The 20,585-nt window shown below is 35.1% G+C and overlaps 1 protein-coding gene across 5 annotated transcripts in view; it reads left to right on the top strand.

Moving 5' to 3' along the window:
- Nucleotides 1-20,585, top strand: part of SCAPER (S-phase cyclin A associated protein in the ER) — a 473,441-nt gene that overhangs the window by 219,711 nt on the left and 233,145 nt on the right. For all 5 annotated transcript variants that reach the window (XM_061181876.1, XM_061181877.1, XM_061181878.1 and 2 more), the window contains one exon: nucleotides 6,374-6,510. In XM_061181876.1, coding sequence (XP_061037859.1) covers nucleotides 6,374-6,510 — 137 coding nt within the window. The remainder of the gene's footprint in view (nucleotides 1-6,373; nucleotides 6,511-20,585) is intronic.

The following is a 20,585-nucleotide window of genomic DNA, read 5'->3' as shown; positions in this document are numbered from 1 at the left end:
CGCTGGCTTCAGTAGTTGTGGCTTGCGGGCCCTAGAGCGCAGGCTCAGTAGTTGTGGCGCACCGGCTTAGTTGCTCCGTGGCATGTGGGATCTTCCCAGACCAGGGCTCGAACCCGTGTCCCCTGCATTGGCAGGCAGATTCTTAACCACTGCGCCACCAGGGAAGCCCCTCTGTGAGGTTTTTTTAAATGTTGATAACAGTTTATCTGTGCTTTTCATACTTGAAAGTTGGTTTTGCTGGATATAAAATCCTTAGCTCACATTTCGTTCTTTAAAAAATACTAAATACATTACAGTAGTCCCCTCTCATCCTTGGAGGATATGTTCCAAGATGCTAGTGGATGCCTGAAACCATGGATAGTACCAAATACTATATATACAGTTAATCCTTGAACAACACGGGTTTGAACTATGTGAGTCCACTTATACATGGATTATTTTCAATAAAATGATCTGTGGTTGGTTGAATCTGCGAACATGGAAGGCCAACTGTAAGATTACATGTAGATTTTTGACTGTGTGGGGATTAGCATCACTAACCCCCATGTTTTTCAAGGGTCAGCTGTATTGTTTCTTCCTATACATAAATACCTGTGATAAAGTTGAATTTATAAATTAGGCAAGTAAGAGAATATCTGAATTGCCAATATCACTACTCCTGTGCTTTGGGACCATTATTAAGTAAAATAGCGTTACTTAAAAACAAGCACTGCTGTACCACAATCCATCTGATAACCTAGATGGCTACTAAGTGACTAACGGGTAGGTACAGCATGGAAACACTGGACAAAGGAAGATTTACATCCAGGCCATGTAGCAGGTTGGTGTGAGACTTCATCACACTACTCAGAACAATACACAATTTAAAACTTATGAATTGTTTATTTCTGGAATTTTCCAGTTAATATTTTCAGACCCTGGTGACCACAGGTAACTGAAACCACAGAAAGTGAAACCGAGGATAAGGGGGGACTACTGTACTTCATTTTCTTCTGGCATAAAATATTGCTGTCAAAAGGGCTGATGATAATCTAATTTTTTTTATAAATTATATTTTTAGAAATTGTAATACAGTATGTCTTGGTATTAGCCACTCTGGGTCAATATTTTCAGATATGTGGTGTACTCTTTCAATATTTAATTATATTCTTTTTCAGGAAAGTTTTCTTGAATTATAGTTTTTAATATTTGATTTGTTCCCTTGGTTTGATTTTCTTTTTCACGGACTCCTATTCAGTTTGCTGCATCTTTCCCTATCTTCTGTATTTCCACTTACTCTCAAATAATTTTTATTTCTTTTGCTTTAAGTATTTTTCTACCTTTTATCTTTTAGTTGTCTGAGGCATTATTTGTTGTGTTTATTCACTCTTTTGTCATCTATTTTATCTTCATTTCTTAAATGATTTATTTTCTTTTGCAGTCTTCATTGAGTTTTGTGACCTAAATGCTGAGTTTTTAGGATGGCGATTTGTGTTAGAACATTTTCTGTATTTGTTTTAGTTTATTTTGAAATAGAAGGTTACATTTTGATCTTTTCTGTGGATTTTTTGGTGTGTTTTCATTGCTGTAGTGTTGCTATTCTACCTATTTTCTTTTTCTTTTAATAAGTTTGACATTTGACCTTGATACTTTTGTATTGCTTATTTTTATGTGGAATTGGTTTTATAAGGCTTTTATGAGTTGTGACTCAGGGTACCTATTCTAACTTCTTAGAGCTCCCTCTTCTATTGTTTTTGTGAAAAATATAGTGACTTGCTTTCTAAAATTTCTTGATTCTGTTTCCCTGCTCTGCTTTTATCGAGGCTTTTTCCCCCTTTGTCTCAATTATCCCTGAGGCTTCCCTGGTGGCGCAGTGGTTGAGAATCCGCCTGACAATGCAGGGGACACGGGTTCGAGCCCTGGTCTGGGAAGATCCCACATGCCGCGGACCAGCTGGGCCCGTGAGCCACAACTACTGAGCCTGCGCGTCTGGAGCCTGTGCTCTGCAACAAGAGAGGCCACGATAGTGAGAGGCCCGCGCAACGCGATGAAGAGTGGCCCCCGCTCGCCGCAACTAGAGGAAGCCCTCACACAGAAACGAAGACCCAACACAGCCATAAATAAAAATAAAATTAAAAAAAAAAAGAACAAAACCTTGAAGATTCCCCTCCTCCCCATCCTCCTCTCCCACTCTCTACTAAAAACCCCTCTCCTCATTTAAAAAAAAAAAAAAAAAAAAAAAATTTTAACTATAGGAGTATTTATTGCCCTGGTATTTATTATATGGAATAAATAAAATAAATCCAAATATCTAACAAAAAAGCATTTAGTAAAATTAGGTGTACTGCTATAATCAGTAGATTATGTTCTAGAACATTATTTAATGGTATGAATATATTTGCAATATTAAAACTAAAAAGCAGATTATAAAATATTATAAAAGGTATGCCCATTTTAATAAAAATATATATGAAGAAAAATGTCTGGATGATATACTCAAATCATCATTTTTAGGTGTTAAGATTATAGGAGATTTTTATTTCTTAGTTTTATTCATATTTTCTATAATTAACATGTTGATTTTGTATTAAGAAAAAAGTTAAGTCAAACAAAAATATATATTCTCATTTGTTTTTAGTTTTGAGGTTTTTAAAAAATTAACATAAATTTGAGTGCATGATGTGTGTTGTATGTGTGAATGTGTATGTAAATGTAATGTTTTTTTAAAAGATGCAATTTTTTTGTTCTGGACAGAATCCAAATTTTTCTATATAATGTCTGCATTTTTGTAATAAGGATCCTATTAATACTTAATGGATTCTATTAGATATGTAAATAACATTTATGTACAACTGAAAATAGTATAATTGAACTTTTCACAAAATTGAAGATGTCATTTAGAAGATTTCCTTTTCTTAACGCAGTGATAGAAATTAGATGTCAGAAACTCAGCCCACATGAGCAGTGTAGGGGGAGGGAATGTGGAGTAGTAAAAAAGGTTGGTCTTGTGATGTCAGCCAGTTGTGGTTTTGAACTTGAGTTTTGTGATCATGGACATAATATTGAACCTCTTTGAGCCTTTGTTACATATCTGTAAAATGTAAACATATTGCCACCTGTTCTACGGGGTTGTGAAGATTTTAGGAAATAATGTATGCACTTTAGCCCTTTGCTGATCACAGTAAGTATTTAATAAATGATTAAATAAAGAAAATAATTGCTTCTGCATTTGAGAGAATATTTTCTGCCTTTAGTTGTGGAGTTTCTGTTTTGATTTTTTGGTAGGTTTACGAGTTGAAAAGTTTCTTTTTTTATTGAAGTATGGTTGATTTACAATCTTATATTAGTGTCAGTTGTACAACACAGTGATTCAATATTTACATAGATTATACTCCATTTACAGTTATATATTATATAACATATATATATTTATATTCCCTGTGCTGTACACTACATCCTTGTATCTTATTTATTTCATAACTAGTAGCTTGTACCTCTTAATCCCCTTCCATTGTCTTGCCCCTCCCCATCCCTCGCCCCAGTGGTAACCACTAGTTTGTTCTCTGTGACTGTGAGTCTGTTTCTGTTTTGTTATATACATTTGTTTTATTTTTTGGAGAGAACATAAAAGATTTGTCTTTCTCTGTCTGACTTCACTAAGCATAAAAGTTTCATAATGAGCACAACTCTATGACTCAAACTCATTTTCCAGCCATATATGTAAGGTACTAGTCAAGAATATAGACTCCATAATCATACTGTCTGGGTTTAAACTTAGGCTCTATCACTACTACCTGCAAAGCCGCTTAGTCATGATCCTGACCTTTTAACTTCAGAAAAGTTATTTGATTCTGTGTTTGTTTCCTCATAGTTAAAATGGGAATAATAACAATATATACCTTCTAGTGTAGTTTAAAGGACTGAATGATAATATGTAAAGAACTTACCTCAATGTATGTTGTAGAATAAACCCTCATAAATACTATTTTTGTTTTTTTTTAATTGAGATATAATTGACAGAACATTTGTGTTAGTTTTAGGTGTACAACATAATGTTTGATATACATAGTGTGTGAAATGTAAACTTACTTACCATATAAGTTTAGTTAAAGTCTATCACCACACATAGTTAACAATTTTTTTTTCTTGTGATGAGAACTTTCAGGATCTATTCTCTTAGCAACTTTCAAATATACAATACAGTATTGTTAACTATAGTCACTATGTTGTACATTACATTCCCAGGATTTATTTATCTTATAACTGGAAGTTTGTACGTTTTGACCACCTTCATTCATTTGACCACAAATACTATTTTAGATCTTATTGCCTCACCCTCTTCTCATCATTCATTTAACATTTACTTATTGAGTGCCTACCATATGCCAGGCACAGTACCAGACACTGAAACACCACTGAGCAAAACGAAGTCAGTGCCCTCATGAAACTTATATTCTAGTGCAGGAGGTTGCAAATGAATATTGATGTTAGGCACTAATATTAGACAAGTCCTATGAAGAAAAATAAACAAAATAAGAAGATGGCAAATAATAGAAGGTGTTACTTAAGATTGGGTGTTCATTTTACCTGTGACTATGCAAGTACTTGGAGAAGAATATTCTTGGCTAAGGAAACAAGAGTCCTGATGCAGTACCATTCCTGATGAATGTGAGGAACAACAGCATCCACTCCACTGTGGATAGAAAGGAGTGAACAAAGGAGAGAGTAGTGTAAGATGAGGTGAGAGAGGTTGATGATGTGGGGGCTTAGTAGGCCATGGTAAGGACTTTGGATTTGACCCTAAATGTGATGAGAACTCAAGATTTTGATAAGAGGAATGATATGATGTGATTTATATTTTTAAAAGTTGCTGATTTTGTAAAGAAAAGATTTTGAGATCATAGAAGCTGCAAGAACATTTAAGAGGTTATTGCGATAATGTGGATGAGAGCTGATGATGCCTTAGACTAGGTGATGGTGGTGGGGAGAAGTGATTGGATTGGGATTAATATGGGTATATTTGAAAGTAGAGCTGATAGGATTTACTAGTGTATTAGATGTGAGCAATTGTACAAATAGTGGTACCATTTACTGAACACTCTAAGAGCAATTTATATTGGGAGCGTAAGAGTTTTGTTGTAGAATATTATTTTGGAAATGCTTATGGTGGAAATATTCTTCTTAAGTGGAGATTTTCAGGAGACAGTTTGATATAGGAATGGAGTTCAGGGGAGAGGTCTGGACTAGGGATAAAAATTTGGGAATTGCCTGTGTGAATAATATTTCAAGTCACTGCACTTGATGGATAAGTTTGAATAGAGAAGAGGGAGGATCTGAGGATAGGTCTGAGATGTCAAGAAGAGGAAAAGGATCTAGCAAGGAAAACGTAGAAGGTACAGCTGGAGTTAGGAGGACAATGTGATGTCTAGTAACCTAGTGAAGAAAGAGTGTCGGGGAGGAAGAAGTGATCTACAGTTCTAATGGTGTTGGAAATTTAAGGAGAGGGTCTAAAATAATTTCTAGGAAGGAGAATGTGGGTAAAGCAGACTCAGGTTGCTTGATTGCCTGGCAATACTGGAGCCCATTTGAAGTGTAATGTCATAAATTTAAAGAGTAGTCAACATGGTTTGTAATTATAGCCATATTAATCTGCTCGGTTATGGGTACAGAGTAGGGAAAGAGTTGGATTTAGGGTTAGGATTTTTCCATGCAAGTATGAAAGAAGAACAGAGGGGCAAGCGAGTTGTGTACATGCAAGGGAGTGATTACAGTGATGAGCTGTAAAATCCAAGATGGCTAAGGAGGGCAGTGGGGCCAACTTCTGCTGCCAGTAACCACCTTCCACTTTCTCATCTCTGCCTGTTTTCTGAGATGCCCTTTTCCTTTCTCCTTCCTGCCACCTTTACCAACTACCAGCCCAAACAAATACACACATCCCCAATATCCATATGTTCAAATTCAATCCATCCTTCAAGGGATAGCAGACGTGGTGCTTCCTTTTTAAAATCTTTCCTCTTCACCCTGAGTGAACAGTGATCTTGTTTCCCCTTTTGAGCTCCTATAGCACTCTAACTCTCAAGCTTGGTATTATATATTTGTGTACATATTTTACCTCTCCTACTGCAGTGTAGGGTTGCAAGGCAGAGGGATATGTCGCTGTATCCTTAGCATTTAGCACAATTGATGTGCAGCAAAGGTTTGATGAGTCAATGAAAATCTCAAGTAAAACAGTTTCTTCAATTTTTCCCCAAGCAATTTTTGAAACCAGTATTTCATAGAGATTACTTTTACTTTCATCTATATATTCTTTTATACTCACTGTAGTCTGTACCAATGCTATGTTATTTCTTAATCATCATCATCATCACCATTATTTCATTTATTTATCTTGCAGGAGCACCTTTCCTTAAAGAAGTATATTATTGACATTGTGGTTGAAAGTGCAGCTCCACCAGAGCCTTTGAAAGATGGAGAAGAGCGGCAAAAAAACAAAAAAAAAGCCAAAAAGATAAAAGCCCGGATGAACTTCAGGTACTAAAAATATCCTTAAAAACAAAGAAAAACTCTTAGTGATGTATCTTTTTTAATGTAAATCCAAGGAAGACCCTCTCTCCCCGCCAAAAAAGTTTAAACTTGTTTGCTTCAAGAAAGCCTTGAAAATAACACTGATGAGCCTAATTTATAGCCACTTTCTTTGATTGAGAAAGAAAACTGCATATCGATCTAAAGCCCTTGCTTTCACCTGTTAAGAGCTCTTCTTATAATTGGATGCCAAAGCCCTGCCAAACTTGTGCCTCCTTCAGCATACAATAGTATGTTTAAGTATGTGTAAACCAAGCCTATTTTTCTTTCCAACTATTGATTTTTAAATGAAGTATCAAAGAAAATCAATAGCAATCAACAAATAGAAGTCTGCTGGCTGTAGTGTCAAATCCCATGACTAGGTTTAATCAATTTGGTAGCCTGTCACAACAAGAAAAAGTTCAAGAAATATCTTGAAATGGAAAGTGAGTTGTCAGATCTGTAGTTTATCATCTGCCTCCAAAGTGATATCTGAGGATCAGACAGCTGTGTAGTATATCATTACCTCACAAGCTTTGAGCATCATCTGATGACTGATGAGTCTTGTTCGAGGACACAGATGTAGTTCCTCCTTAGAAGATAGTTCTTTGCTATTTGAAGGAAGGTAGTCTGAATATGTTGTTATACCTTTATTCCCAAATGGTTTGAAAGATAGAGAAGCTTCACCCATGGGATTACAGAAATACAGGTCTAGAATAATGGTGAACAGGGGTTATCTCTCTATAGTTTCCAATTTCAGATTGTAATTTTAAAAGCTGTCCATTTCATCTATAGAATCAGTGAAAACTTGAGAGTACTCATTCAGGCAAAGAAAAGGCTTTTTTGATTGTATTTTTTGAAGTTCCTCCAAGTTTCTAAAAATAGTTTTGCAGTATATACTTCAGGGTATTACTGACCTTCATTTCTAGTTTGTGCTAAGAACTTGCTGACATCCTGAAATGCTGTAGAGTCCATTCTTTGGACCTTTCTTTTTTTTCCTCTGTACACGTTCCCTTGGCTAGTTGACCCAGTTCTGTGGCTTTAAATATTCTCCATTTGCTGATGACTACCAATTTTATATATCTTTAGTTTTACTCAAACTTAGTATGTCCAAACAACAAGCTCCTGCTTTCTTCTCTGCAACACCCCTCCCGAAAAAAAACCCGTTCTTGTCCCATAGTCTTCTCTATCGTAATGACCAGGTACTCTGTTCTAGTTGTGTATGCCAAAACCCTTGAAGTTGTCCTTGACCTTTTTCTTTCTCCCACACTACTCATCCAATCTAACTGCAAATAATGTTAGCTTTGCTTTAAAATACATTCAGAATTTGACTGTCTTTCTGTAGCATTACTACTTCCTCCTTCAACCAAGCCTCCGTCATATCTCACCTGGATTATTGCCGTACTCCTCTGACTAGTTTCTTTGTTTCTATCCTTGGCTCCTTACTGTCTATTCCAAACACGCTAGCCAAAGGGAACCTGTTAAAATGTGATCTGTCACGTCACTTCTCTTCTCAAAACCTCAGGGCTTTTAAACTTCAGTTTTCCTCTTCCTGGACGGCTCTTCCTTCTTATAGCTATAGAGCTTAGCTCCCTTACCTCCTTCAGGTCTTTGCTCAAATGTCACCTTTTCAGTGAGGTCCTTCAGGGAAGTATAGTATAGTTTTTTATATATATATATATATATACACACACACACACACACACACACATATTAATATAATATATATATAGTAATATAATATATATTATATATATAGTAATAATGCTAGTTTATTAAAGAAAATCTTTATAGGAAAAAAACTATAATTCTGATACTAATATTTTGGCATATATATCCTTTTTATGCGTACTTATCTGTATCTATAGACTTTTTTTCATTGCAGTATGATTTATTTAAGTGAAAGTAGAGATCTCTAATGTACAGATTGTTTAGTTTTGCCAAATCTAGATACTCATGTAAGCCATACTCCTATCAAAGTTTAGAACATTTCCATTACTCCACAGAGTGTCTTTGTGTCTCTTTCCAGTCAGTCTTCCACCACTCCTGGTGCTTGGTAACCACTGATCTGCTTTCTATCATTATAGATTAGTTTTTCCTGTTCTAGAAATACATACAAATGAAATCAGATTCCTTTGTGGCTGGCTTCTTTTACTAAGTACAGTTGATCCTCGAACAATGAGAGGGTTAGGGGCACTGACTCTCCATACAGTCAAAATATCCACGTATAACTTATTGGTCCTCCGTATCTGCAGTTCCTCTGTATCCATGTTTCCACAACCATGGGTTCAACCAACCAGGGATTGTGTAGTACTATAGTATTTACTATTGGAAACAATCCATGTATAAGTAGACCCACATAGTTAAAAGCCATGTTGTTCAAGGGTCAACTGTATACTGTTTTTCAGACTTATCTGTGTTGTGGCATGTATATAGTTTGTTCTTTTTCATTGCTGAACATATCCATTGTGTGCATGTCCCACAAATTTTTATCTGTTCATATGTTGATAGACATTTGGGTTTCCAATTTTTGGCATTTGTAAATTAAGCTCCTATCAAGTCTTTGGGTGTATACACATTTTCATTTCTCTTGAGTAAATACTTAAAAGTATAATACCACACTGTTTTCCACAGTGGTTGTACTGTTTTACACTCCCATCAGCAAACTGTGGGAGTTCCAGTTGCTCAACAATTTGTCAGTACTTGGTATTGTGAGTTTTTAAAATTTTAACCTAATTCCAGTGTGAGCATAGTGGTATCTCATTGTGATTCTGATTTGCATTTCCCTAGTGACTAATGATATGTATTGAGTATCTTTCCATGTGCTTTTTAACCATTCATATCTTCCTTTATGATGTGTCTGTTGAAGGTTTTTGCACATGTTAAAAGCTGTTTGTCACTTTATTTTTGAGTTGTTAATATATTCTAGCTACACGTTCTTTGTCAGATATGTGTCTTATGAATTTTTTTCTGAATCTGGAGCTTGCCTGTACATTTTGTTAATGATAGCTTTTAATAAGCAAAAGTTTTTAAATTGTGACGAAGTCTATTTTATCAATATGTTCTTTTTTGTTCTTGTGCTTTCTGGGTTCTGTCTAAGAGGTTTTTGTCTGACCAGAGGTTAAAAAGCCTCCATATTTTTTTTCTAGAAGCCTTGTAATTTTAGCTTTGGCATTTAGATTTATGATCCATCTCAAATAAATTAGTGGGTATGATAGGAAGCATTGGTCCAAGTTTATTTTTCCATATAGATGCTACCAACAAGGGCTTAACTTCTAAAATATACAAACAGCTCATACAACTCAATAAGAAAAAAACAAACAACTCAATCGAAAAATGGGCAGAAGACCTAAATAGACGTTTCTCCAAAGAAGAAATACAGATGGCCAATACACACATGAAAAGGTGCTCAACATAGCTAATTATTAGAGAAATGCAAATCAAAACTACAGTGAGGTATCACCTCACACTGGTCAGAATGGCCATCATCACTGATCATGCAGGAGGCTATGCATGTTCAGGGCAGTAGGTGTATAGGAAATCTCTGTAACTTTCAATTTTACTGTGATCCTAAATCTGCTCTAAAAACTAGTTTAAAAAAAATTCCCATATTTTATTAAGCCTGTATGGATCTGTAGTGACATACACTTTTTCATTCCTAAAAATTGTAATTGTTGGTTTTTTTTCTTTTTTTCTTTGATCACTCTGTCCAGGAATTTATCAGTTTTATTAATCTTTTCAAGAATGAACTTTTGCAGTCATTGATTTTTCTCTACTTTTTTGTTTCCTATTTTATTGATTTATGTACTTCATTATTTTTACCTGTCTTTACTCTATATTTATTTTGCCTTTTCTCCTAAATTCCTAAGGTGGAAGCTAAGATTACTGACTTGAAACCTCTCTTCTTTTCTAATATTTGAAATTACACCTATAAAATTTCCTCTAAGCCCTGCTTAAACTGTAATCCAGTATTTTCGATGTCGTATCTTAATTTTCATTCAGTTCAAAATATTTTTCAATTTCACTGACCCATTGGCTACTTAGAAATGTATTGCTTAATTTCCAAATAATTGGCAACTTTTCATGTATCTTTTTGCCTTTTTTTCCTGTGGTCAGAGATGCTACTGCACACAATTTCAATTCCTTTAAATTTATTGAGACTTTTATCTTCAGCATCTGATCTGGTCTGTCTTGGTCAATGCTGCATGTTTACTTGAAAAGCATGTATATTTTGCTTGTGGTAGTGCGTTTTCTGTAGTGTCACTTAGGTGTGTTTGGTTGATAGTGTTGTTAAAATCTGTATTTTATCTCTGGTATTGTCCATTTCATCTTATATCAGTTACATAAAGAAGAATATTAACATTTCTAAATATAATTGTGGATTTATCTATTTCTCACGTTAGTTTTTTCCAGTTTTGCTTCAAATTTTGAAGCTTTATTGCTAGATATATACAAATTTAGTATTACTTTATCTTCTTGACAAATTGATCACATTACCATTATAAAGTGTCCTTCTTTATATCTGGTACTATCCCTTATGCTGAAGTCCACTTTTTCTAATGCTAATAATTACCATTTCCACTTATTATTTACATGATAAATTTTTTCCAATTCTTTTAGTTTTAAACTTACAACTGTGTCTTTTTATATATTTTGAGCATCTCCTATAATTGTCATATGATTTAATCTTCCCTTTTTATCCAGTATAACAGTATCTATTATTTGCAGTTTTTAATCAATTTACATTTAATGAAATTATTGCTGGGGTTGTTTTAAGTCTACCATCTCACTGTTCTCTATTAATCTGTAAATATTTATGCACCCAACATAGGAGCACCTATATTAAATATATAAAGCAAATATTAATAGATGTAAAAAACAGATTGATAGCAATACATTAATAGCATATGACTTCAGTACCCCAATTTAGCAATGGATAGATCACCAAAACAGAAAATCAGTAAGGGGGCCCTGGCCTTAAACAACACATTAGACCAGATAGACTTAACAGATATGTATAGCCATTCCATCCCAAGACTGCAGAATTTACATTCTTCTCAAGTGCACATGGAACATTCTCTAGGATGGATCACATGCTAGGACACAAAACAAGTCTCATTGAATTTAAGAAGATTGAAATCATTTAAAACATTTTCTGACCACAATGGTATGAAACTGGAAATCAACTACAAGAAGAAAACTGAAAACAAAAACCACACATATGGAGACTAAACAACATGAAACTAACTAATCAGTGGGTCAACAAAGAAATCAAAGAGAAAGTCAAAAAAATACCAATACCTTGAGATAAATAAAAATGGAAAAACAACCTTTGAAAACCTATGGGCTGTAGCAAAAGTAGTTCTAAGAGGGAATTTATAGAGATACAGACCTACCTCAAGAAATAAGAAAAATCTCCAATAAATAATCTAACCTTACACCTAAAGCAACTAGAAAGAGAAGAAGAAATGAGGGCCAAGGTTAGTAGAATGAAGGAAATAATAAAGATCAGAGCAGATTTATTCCTAGTTATTTTATTCTTTTTGTTGCAATGGTAAATGGGAGTGTTTTCTTAATTTCTCTTTCAGATTTTTCATCACTAGTGTATAGGAATGCAAGAGATTTCTGTGCATGAATTTTGTATCTTGCTACTACCAAATTCATTGATTAGCTCTAGTCATTTTCTGGTAGCATCTTTAGGATACTCTATGTATAGTATCATGTTATCTGCAAACAGTGACAGTTTTAATTCTTTTCTGATTTGGATTCCTTTTATTTCTTTTTCTTCTCTGATTGCTGTGGCTAAAACTTCCAAAACTATGTTGAATAATAGTGGTGAGAGTGGGCAGCCTTGTCTTGTTCCTGATCTTAGTGGAAATGGTTTTTTACCATTGAGAACGATGTTGGCTGTGGGTTTGTCATATATGGCCTTTATTATGTTGAGGTAAGTTCCCTCTATGCCCGCTTTCTGGAGGGTTTTTTTTTTATCATAAATGGGTGTTGAATTTTGTCAAAAGCTTTTTCTGCATCTATTGAGATGATCATATGGTTTTCCTCCTTTAGTTTGTTAATATGGTTTATCACATTGATTTGCGTATATTGAAGAATCCTTGCATTCCTGGGATAAACCCCACTTGATCATGGTGTATGATCCTTTTAATGTGCTTTTGGATTCTGTTTGCTAGTATTTTGTTGAAGATTTTTGCATCTGTGTTCATCAGTGATATTGGCCTGTAGTTTTGTTTTTTTGTGACATCTTTGCCTGGTTCTGGTATCAGGATGTTGGTGGCCTCCACTATGGAGAACAGTATGGAGGTTCCTTAAAAAGCTAAAAATAGAACTACCATATGACCCAGCAATCCCACTACTGGGCATATACCCTGAGAAAACCATAATTCCCAAAGAGTCATGTACCACAATGTTCATTGCAGCTCTATTTACAATAGCCAGGACATGGAAACAACGTAAGTGTCCATTGACAGATGAATGGATAAAGAAGATGTGGCACTTATATACAATGGAATATTACTCAACCATAAAAAGAAATGAAATTGAGTTATTTGTAGTGAGGTGGATGGACCTAGAGTCTGTCATACAGAGAGTGAAGTAAGTCAGAAAGAGAAAAACAAATACCATATGCTAACACATATATATGGAATCCAACAAAAAAAAAAAAGAAAATGGTTCTGAAGAGCCTAGGGGCAGGACAGGAATAAAGACACAGATGCAGAGAATGGACTTGAGGACATGGGGAGGGTGAAGGGTAAGCTGGGATGAAGTGAAAGTGTGGCATGGACATATATACACTACCAAATGTAAAATAGATAGCTAGTGGGAAGGAGCCACATAGCACAGGGAGATCAGCTCGGTGCTTTATGTCCACCTAGAGGGGTGGGGTAGGGAGGATGGGAGGGAGACGCAAGAGGGAAGGAGATATGGGGATATATGTATACATATAGCTGATTCACTTTGTTATACAGCAGCAACTAACACAACATTGTAAAGCAATTATACTCCAATAAAGATGTTTAAAAAAAAAAGATCAGAACAGAAATAAATGTAATAGAGGTGAAAAACACAATAGAAAAGATCAGTGAAACTAAGAGCTCGTTCTTTGCAAAGATAAACAAAATTGCCAAACCTTTAGCCAGACTCTTCAATAAAAAGAGAGGGCACAGAAAAATACAATCAGAAATGAAAGAGAGGCTACTGCAAACAATTATACATGAACAATTGTGCAATTTAGGAGAAATGGATAAACTCCTATATATACAATTCCTACATATACCATCTTCCAACACTGAATCAGGAAGAAATAGAAAATCTGAATAGACCAATCACTAGTAATGAAAGTGTATCAGTAATTAAAAAAAAAAAAAAAACTTTCAGCATACAAAAGTACAGGACCAGACAGCTTCACAGATGAATTCTACCAAATATTTAAAGAAGAGTAAATACCTGTTCTTCTCAAACTGTTCCAAAAAACTGAAGGGGAAGGAAGGCTTCCAAACTCATTCTATGAGGCCTGTATCACCTAATGCTAAAACCAGAAAAAGACTCTACAAAATAAGAAAATTAGAGGCCAATATCCTTGATGAACATAGAGGCAAAAAGCTTCAGCAAAATATTAGCAAACCAAATTCAGCAATAAAAAGGATCATATACCATAATCAAGTGGGATTTATTCCACAAATGCGAGGACTGTTTAGCACCTGCAAATCAATCAGTGTGATACAAAACATTAACAAAATGAAGGATAAAAACCATATAATAACCACAATAGATGCAGAAAAAGCATTTGACAAAATTTAACATGGATTTATGATCAAAACTCTCAACAAAGTGGTCATAGGGAGAATGTACCTCAACATAATAAAGGCTATATATGACATATTCACAAGTGACATCACTTTCAACAGTAAAAAGGAGAAAGCTTTTCCTCTAAGACCAGGAGCAAGACAAAGATACCCACTCTCTGGTATTTAACATATTATTAAAACTCCTAGCCATAACAGTCAGACAAGAAAAAGAAATAAAAGGCATCCAAATTGGAAAGGAAGAAGTAAAACTATCACTATTTTCAGATGACATGATACTATGAATTGGAAACCGTAAACACTTCATCAAAAATCTATTAGACCTAATAAATGAATTCAGTGAAGTTGCAGGATACAAAATTAATACACAGAAATCTGTTGCATTTGTATACACTAATAATAAACTATCAATCAGAAAGAGAAATTAAGAAAACAATCCCATTTGCAGGTGTATCAAGAAGAATAAAATATCTGGGGATAAATTTAAGCAAGAAGATAAAAACTATTCATCATTGATGAAAGAATTTAAAGATAATATAAATAAATGGAAAGTTATACTGTGCTCATGGATTGGAAGAATTAATATTGTTAAAATAGCCATAGTACCCAAAACAATATGCAGAGCCAATGTAATCCCTATCAAAATACCAATAGCATATTCCATATAACTGGAACAAATTATCCTAAAATTTGTATGGAACCACAAAAGACCCTGAATAGCCAAAGCAATCTTTTTTTTTTTTTTTTTAACATCCCCATTGGAGTACAGTTACTTTACAATGGTGTGCTAGTTTCTGCTCTACAACAAAGTGAATCAACTATACATACACATACATCCGCACATCTCCTCCCCATCGCGTCTCCCTCCCACCCTCCCCATCCCACCCCTCTAGGTGGGCACAAAGCACCAAGCTGATCTCCCTGTGCTATGCAGCTGCTTCCCACTAGCTATCTATTTTACATTTGGTAGTATATATAAGTCCATGCCACTCTCTCACTTCGTCCCAGCTTACCCTTCCCCCTCCCCATGTCCTCAAGTCCATTCTCTACATCTGTGTCTTTATTCCTGTCCTGCCCCTAGGTTCTTCAGAACCTTTTTTTTTTTTTGATTCCATATATATGTGTTAGCATATGGTATTTGTTTTTCTCTTTCTGACTTACTTCACTCTGTATAACAGACTCTAGGTCCATCCACCTCACTACAAATAACTCAATTTCGTTTCTTTTTATGGCTGAGTAATATTCCTTTGTATATATGTGCCACATCTTCTTTATCCATTCATCTGTCAATGAACACTTGCCAAAGCAATCTTGGGAAGGAAGAAAAAATCTACAGGTATCATACTTCCTGACTTCAAACTACAGTTGTCCATCAGTATCTGCAGGAGATTGGTTTCAGGACCCCCTGTGGATACCAAACTATGTGGATGTTCAAGTCCCCCATATAAAAATAGCATACTATTTGCATATAACCTATACACATCATCCCATGTACTTTAGATCATCTCTAACTTACTTATAATACCTAACACAATTTAAATGCTCTGTAAATAGTTGTGAATGCTTTGTAAATAGTTGCTGACACACAGCGAATTTAAGCTTTTTGGAACTTTCTAATATTTTCAGTCTAATATTGTCTAATATTTTTTCTAATATTTTTTTCTAATATTTTCAGTCTGTGGTTGGTTGAATCCATGGAGGTTGAACCTATAGACACAGAGGGCCAACTGCATACTATGAAGCAATAGTAATCAAAACAGTATGGTACTGGCACAAGAACAGACATATAGATCAATGGAACAGAATAGAGAGCCCATGAATAAGCCCATGCACATGTGATCAGTTAATCTACAACGAAGGAGTCAAGGTTATACAATGGGAAAAGACAGTTTCTTCAATAAATGGTGTTGGGAAAACTGGACAACTTGATGGAATAGAAAGAATCTGGACCACTATCTTATACCACATATAAAAATAAGCTCAGAATAGATTACAAACTTGAATGTAAGACCTGAAACCATAAAACTACTAGAAGAAAACATAGGCAGTCAGCTCTTTGACATCAGTATTAGTGACACATATATGTGGATCTGAGTCCTCAGGCAAAGGAAAAAATAGCAAAAAATAAGCAAATGGGACTAAACTTAAAAGCTTCTGTACAGTGAAGGAAACCAGCAACAAAACAAAAAGCCACCCTACTGAATTGGAGAAGATATTTGCAAATCATATACCTGATAAGGGGTTAATATTCAGAATATATGAAGAACTCATACAACTAAATACCAAAAACAGGAAAAATTTGATTAGAAAATGGGCAGAGGACCTGAACAGACATTTTTCCAAAGACATACAGATGGCCAACAGGCACATGAAAAATTGCTCAACATCTCTAATCATCAGGGAAATGCAAATCAAAATCACAATGAGACACCACCTCATACCTGTTAAAATGGCTATTATCAAAAAGACATAACAAGTGTTGGGGAGGGCATGGAGAAAAAGAAACCCTTGTTCACCATTGGTAGGAATGTAAATTGATGCAGCCATTATGGAAAACAGTATGGAGATTCCTCAAAAAATTAAAAATAGAACTACCATACAATCCAGAAATTTCACTCTAGGTAATTACCCCCAAAAAAGAAAACTAATTCACAAAGATATATGGACTCCTGTGATCACTGCAGCATTATTTACAATAGCCAAGATTTGGAAGCAACTTAAATGTCTATCAACAGATGAATGGATAAAGAAGATGCGATACACACACACACACACAAACACACACAATGGAATATTAGTCACCCATAAAAAGGAATGAGATCTTGCCATTTTTGATAACATGAATAGACCTGGAGGATGGTATGCTAAATGAAGTCAGTCAGACAGAGAAAGACAAATACCTTATGATTTCACTTACATATGGAATCTAAAAAAATAAAAGTTAACAAGACAAAACAGAAACAGATTTATAGATACAGAGAACAAACTGGTGGTTGCCAGAGAGCAGGGGGTAAGAGAGAAGGGAGATACAAATGAAGGGGATACTTCCAGTTATAAAATAAATAAGTCATGGGAATGTAATATACAGAATATAATCAATAATATTGTAATAACTTTAAATGGTGACAGGTGGTAACTAGACTTATTGGGGTAATCATCTTGTAATTTATATAAATGTCAAATCACTATGTTGTCACCTGTAACTAATATAACATTGTATGCCAATTATACTTCAATTAAAAAAAAATAGAACTAAAGTTGTTTAAGGCAGATCTGAGCTGCTCCTTAGTCCCCACTGCTTCACCTGTCACTATGCTTCCTCCAGGATAAAGACTTCCATAGTTATACTTCTATCAGGGTAAAGACTTCCCCAGATTTCTGGGAAACAAAGCCAAATACTAAATTTTGTTTAAAGGAGGAAAATCACAATCCACTTACTTCCATCCTGTGGGAGAACTGCTCCTACACAGGGCATGGGTTGCATTGTAATACTGTGGAAAAATGCAGGAACAGTGAAGAAGGTCTTGATTGTCCTAGTGGTTCTCTTCACTGCTTCGCACTTCCTTCAGCCATTCACGATGACTTATTCTTTCTCCTGACATTCACTCTCTTGACCGATCATAATTGTTATGAGTATACCTTTTATTTAGTTTATTTTTAGCCAATCAACTTCTAAACTGTGTTAATCTTTGTCATTTATAATCATAAAATTTTAAGGCTCAAAATCCAAGTAATAAAAAGACGGTACCAAAAAATTTAAGCTGGGGAAAGCTACTGCGGTTGAAAACAAAGCTCCATTCTGAAAGTGTACATACTAAGTATAATATGTATTGAGTTACTTTGAATAGATGAAAAGATCTGTATTTCACAGTCAGATGAGCTGTATTATGCTGGTAGTGCAAGGAAGTAAAGCGCCATGTGAGTGAACTTGATTTACAAATGATATGAGGGTCTACATATCTGGAAATGGGAGCTACAGAGTAATAGTGTAAAAAGTAGTTGAAGAATGTTATTTCTTAAGTTTTCAGTACTAGATATATTCACAGTGAGTTCTTAAATTTCTAAAAAAGAAATAAGGGTGCTTGTCCAGCTTACTAAAGCATATCTATTTTAAACCAACTAACTATAACCAGTTTTATAGTGAACCATTAAATGCTTCCTTTTAAAACCAGAAGCAAACCAAAAAGACTATCCCCCTTGGTCTTGAACATAATTCTGTGAGTTCTAGCCAAAGCAATAATACATAAATTTATAAAACAAAGGGTCTAAAAATGAAAAAAATTTTATGAAAAATAACTTTTCCAAAACAAGCAAAAAATTTAGTAAGAAGAGTCATGTTAATTTTCTTAATGTCTGGCTTAATAAATAGAGCTAGATTCTCAAATTTGCTTCTGTGTTGTAATATCACATGCCATATAGTCTCACCTCCATTGTATGCTTGTAAGAGAATGAGAATGAATGAGTTTTTACCTTGTGCCTCTGAAAGATTCTCCGAGACCCCCTGGCATCACATCATACTCTAGAAACTACTGGCCTAGTATCTAAGAGAAAACTTAATAAATGATAAGTTTTATGTTGTTTTGTTAATATAGATCAAATCATGAAACAGGACAATGATTTTCAAACTGTAGTCTTTGACCCCTTACATCAGCATCACTTGGTATCCTATTTAAAAGATAGATTCTTGGGCTTCAGCCAGTTGATTCTGATTAACTTGGTTTTAGGTGAGGCATCTACATTTTAGCAAGCTCGCAACCTCTTCTAATCTACCTAACAATTTTTAAAATATATATATTTATTTATTTATTTATTTATTTATATTTTGGCTGTGTTGGGTCTTCATTGCTGCATGTAGGCTTTCTCTAGTTGTGGCGAGCGGGGGCTACTCTTCGTTGCAGCACGCAGGGTTCTCATTGTGGTGGCTTCTCTTGTTGCGGAGCACGGGCTCTAGGCGCGTGTGCTTCAGTAGTTGTGGCCTGTGGACTCAGTAGTTGTGGCTCACGGGCTCTAGAGCGCAGGCTCAGTAGTTGTGGCACACGGGCTTAGTTGCTCCACAGTATGTGGGATCTTCCCGGAACAGGGCTCGAACCCATGTCCCCTGCATTGGCAGGCGGATTCTTAACCACTGTGCCACCAGGGAAGTCCCTACCTAACAATTTTATACCTACTGTTTATAAGAATTTAGAATCATGGAATCTTAGAGCTAGAAAAGACCTTTAAAAATTAGCTAGTTGTATTCCCTCATCTTACAAATGCGGAAAACTTAGGCTTACAAAATACAATGGCTTTCTAAAGGCCATACTTAGAGAAAAACAAAAAAAACTTCCTCACACAAAGTAGTTAGTGGTTCAGTAAGGATCAAAATTAGATGCCAGAATGTTTGGCACAGACATGTGGAGGAGTAGATAGATACAAGAAAAAAATCTGAGATAGATTATGTGAGAGAGGGAGGCAGGAAGAAGTTGGTGGTGTCCTTAGAGCATCTAGCTGTATTCTGATGTATGTCCTTGATTGCAATAGGGAGCACCCATAAGAAAGAACGAAATTATGCCTTTTTGCAACAACATGTATGGAACCCCAAAGGCATTTTACTATGTAGTAGTAAGACAGGGAAAGACAAATACTATATGATCTCACTTATACATGGAACCTACAAAAGTCAAAATCATATAAATAGAGATTAGAACAGTGGTAACCAGGGGCTCAAGGGTGGGAGAAATGGGGAGATGTTGGTCAAAGGGAACAAACTTACACTTATGAGATGAACAAGTTTTGGGAATCTAATGTGCAGGCTGGTGACTATAGTTAACAATGCTATATTTTAATACTTGAAAGTTGCTAAGGAAGTAGATCTTAAATACTTTCACCACACACACAAAATGGTAATTATGTGAGGTGATGGAGGTGTTAATTAATTTTATTTTGGTAATCATTTCACAGTATATATGTGTATCAAATCATCACTTTGTACACCTTAAACTTATACCATGCTGTATGTTGATCATATCTCAGTAAACTTGGGGGAAAAAAAGAAATAGGGGCACAGAGATGATGTGGCTGAGCATACAGCAAGTAGGTTTCAGCTCTCCAAGTGATATCCCAGAGGAACTGGTAGAGAGTGTCCACATTCGTAAGCCTGTGAAATGCCTAGTTATTCTTTTCAGTTGAAGTTTATTTTTGTAAAAGTAATAATTTCCTCCTATTTCTTGCCTTCTGCATTAATCTGTG

The sequence above is a fragment of the Eubalaena glacialis genome, chromosome 2, assembly GCF_028564815.1.
Source record: "Eubalaena glacialis isolate mEubGla1 chromosome 2, mEubGla1.1.hap2.+ XY, whole genome shotgun sequence".
In the NCBI taxonomy this organism is placed as follows: Eukaryota; Metazoa; Chordata; class Mammalia; order Artiodactyla; family Balaenidae; genus Eubalaena; species Eubalaena glacialis.
This window is presented reverse-complemented; position numbering and strand designations above follow the sequence as displayed.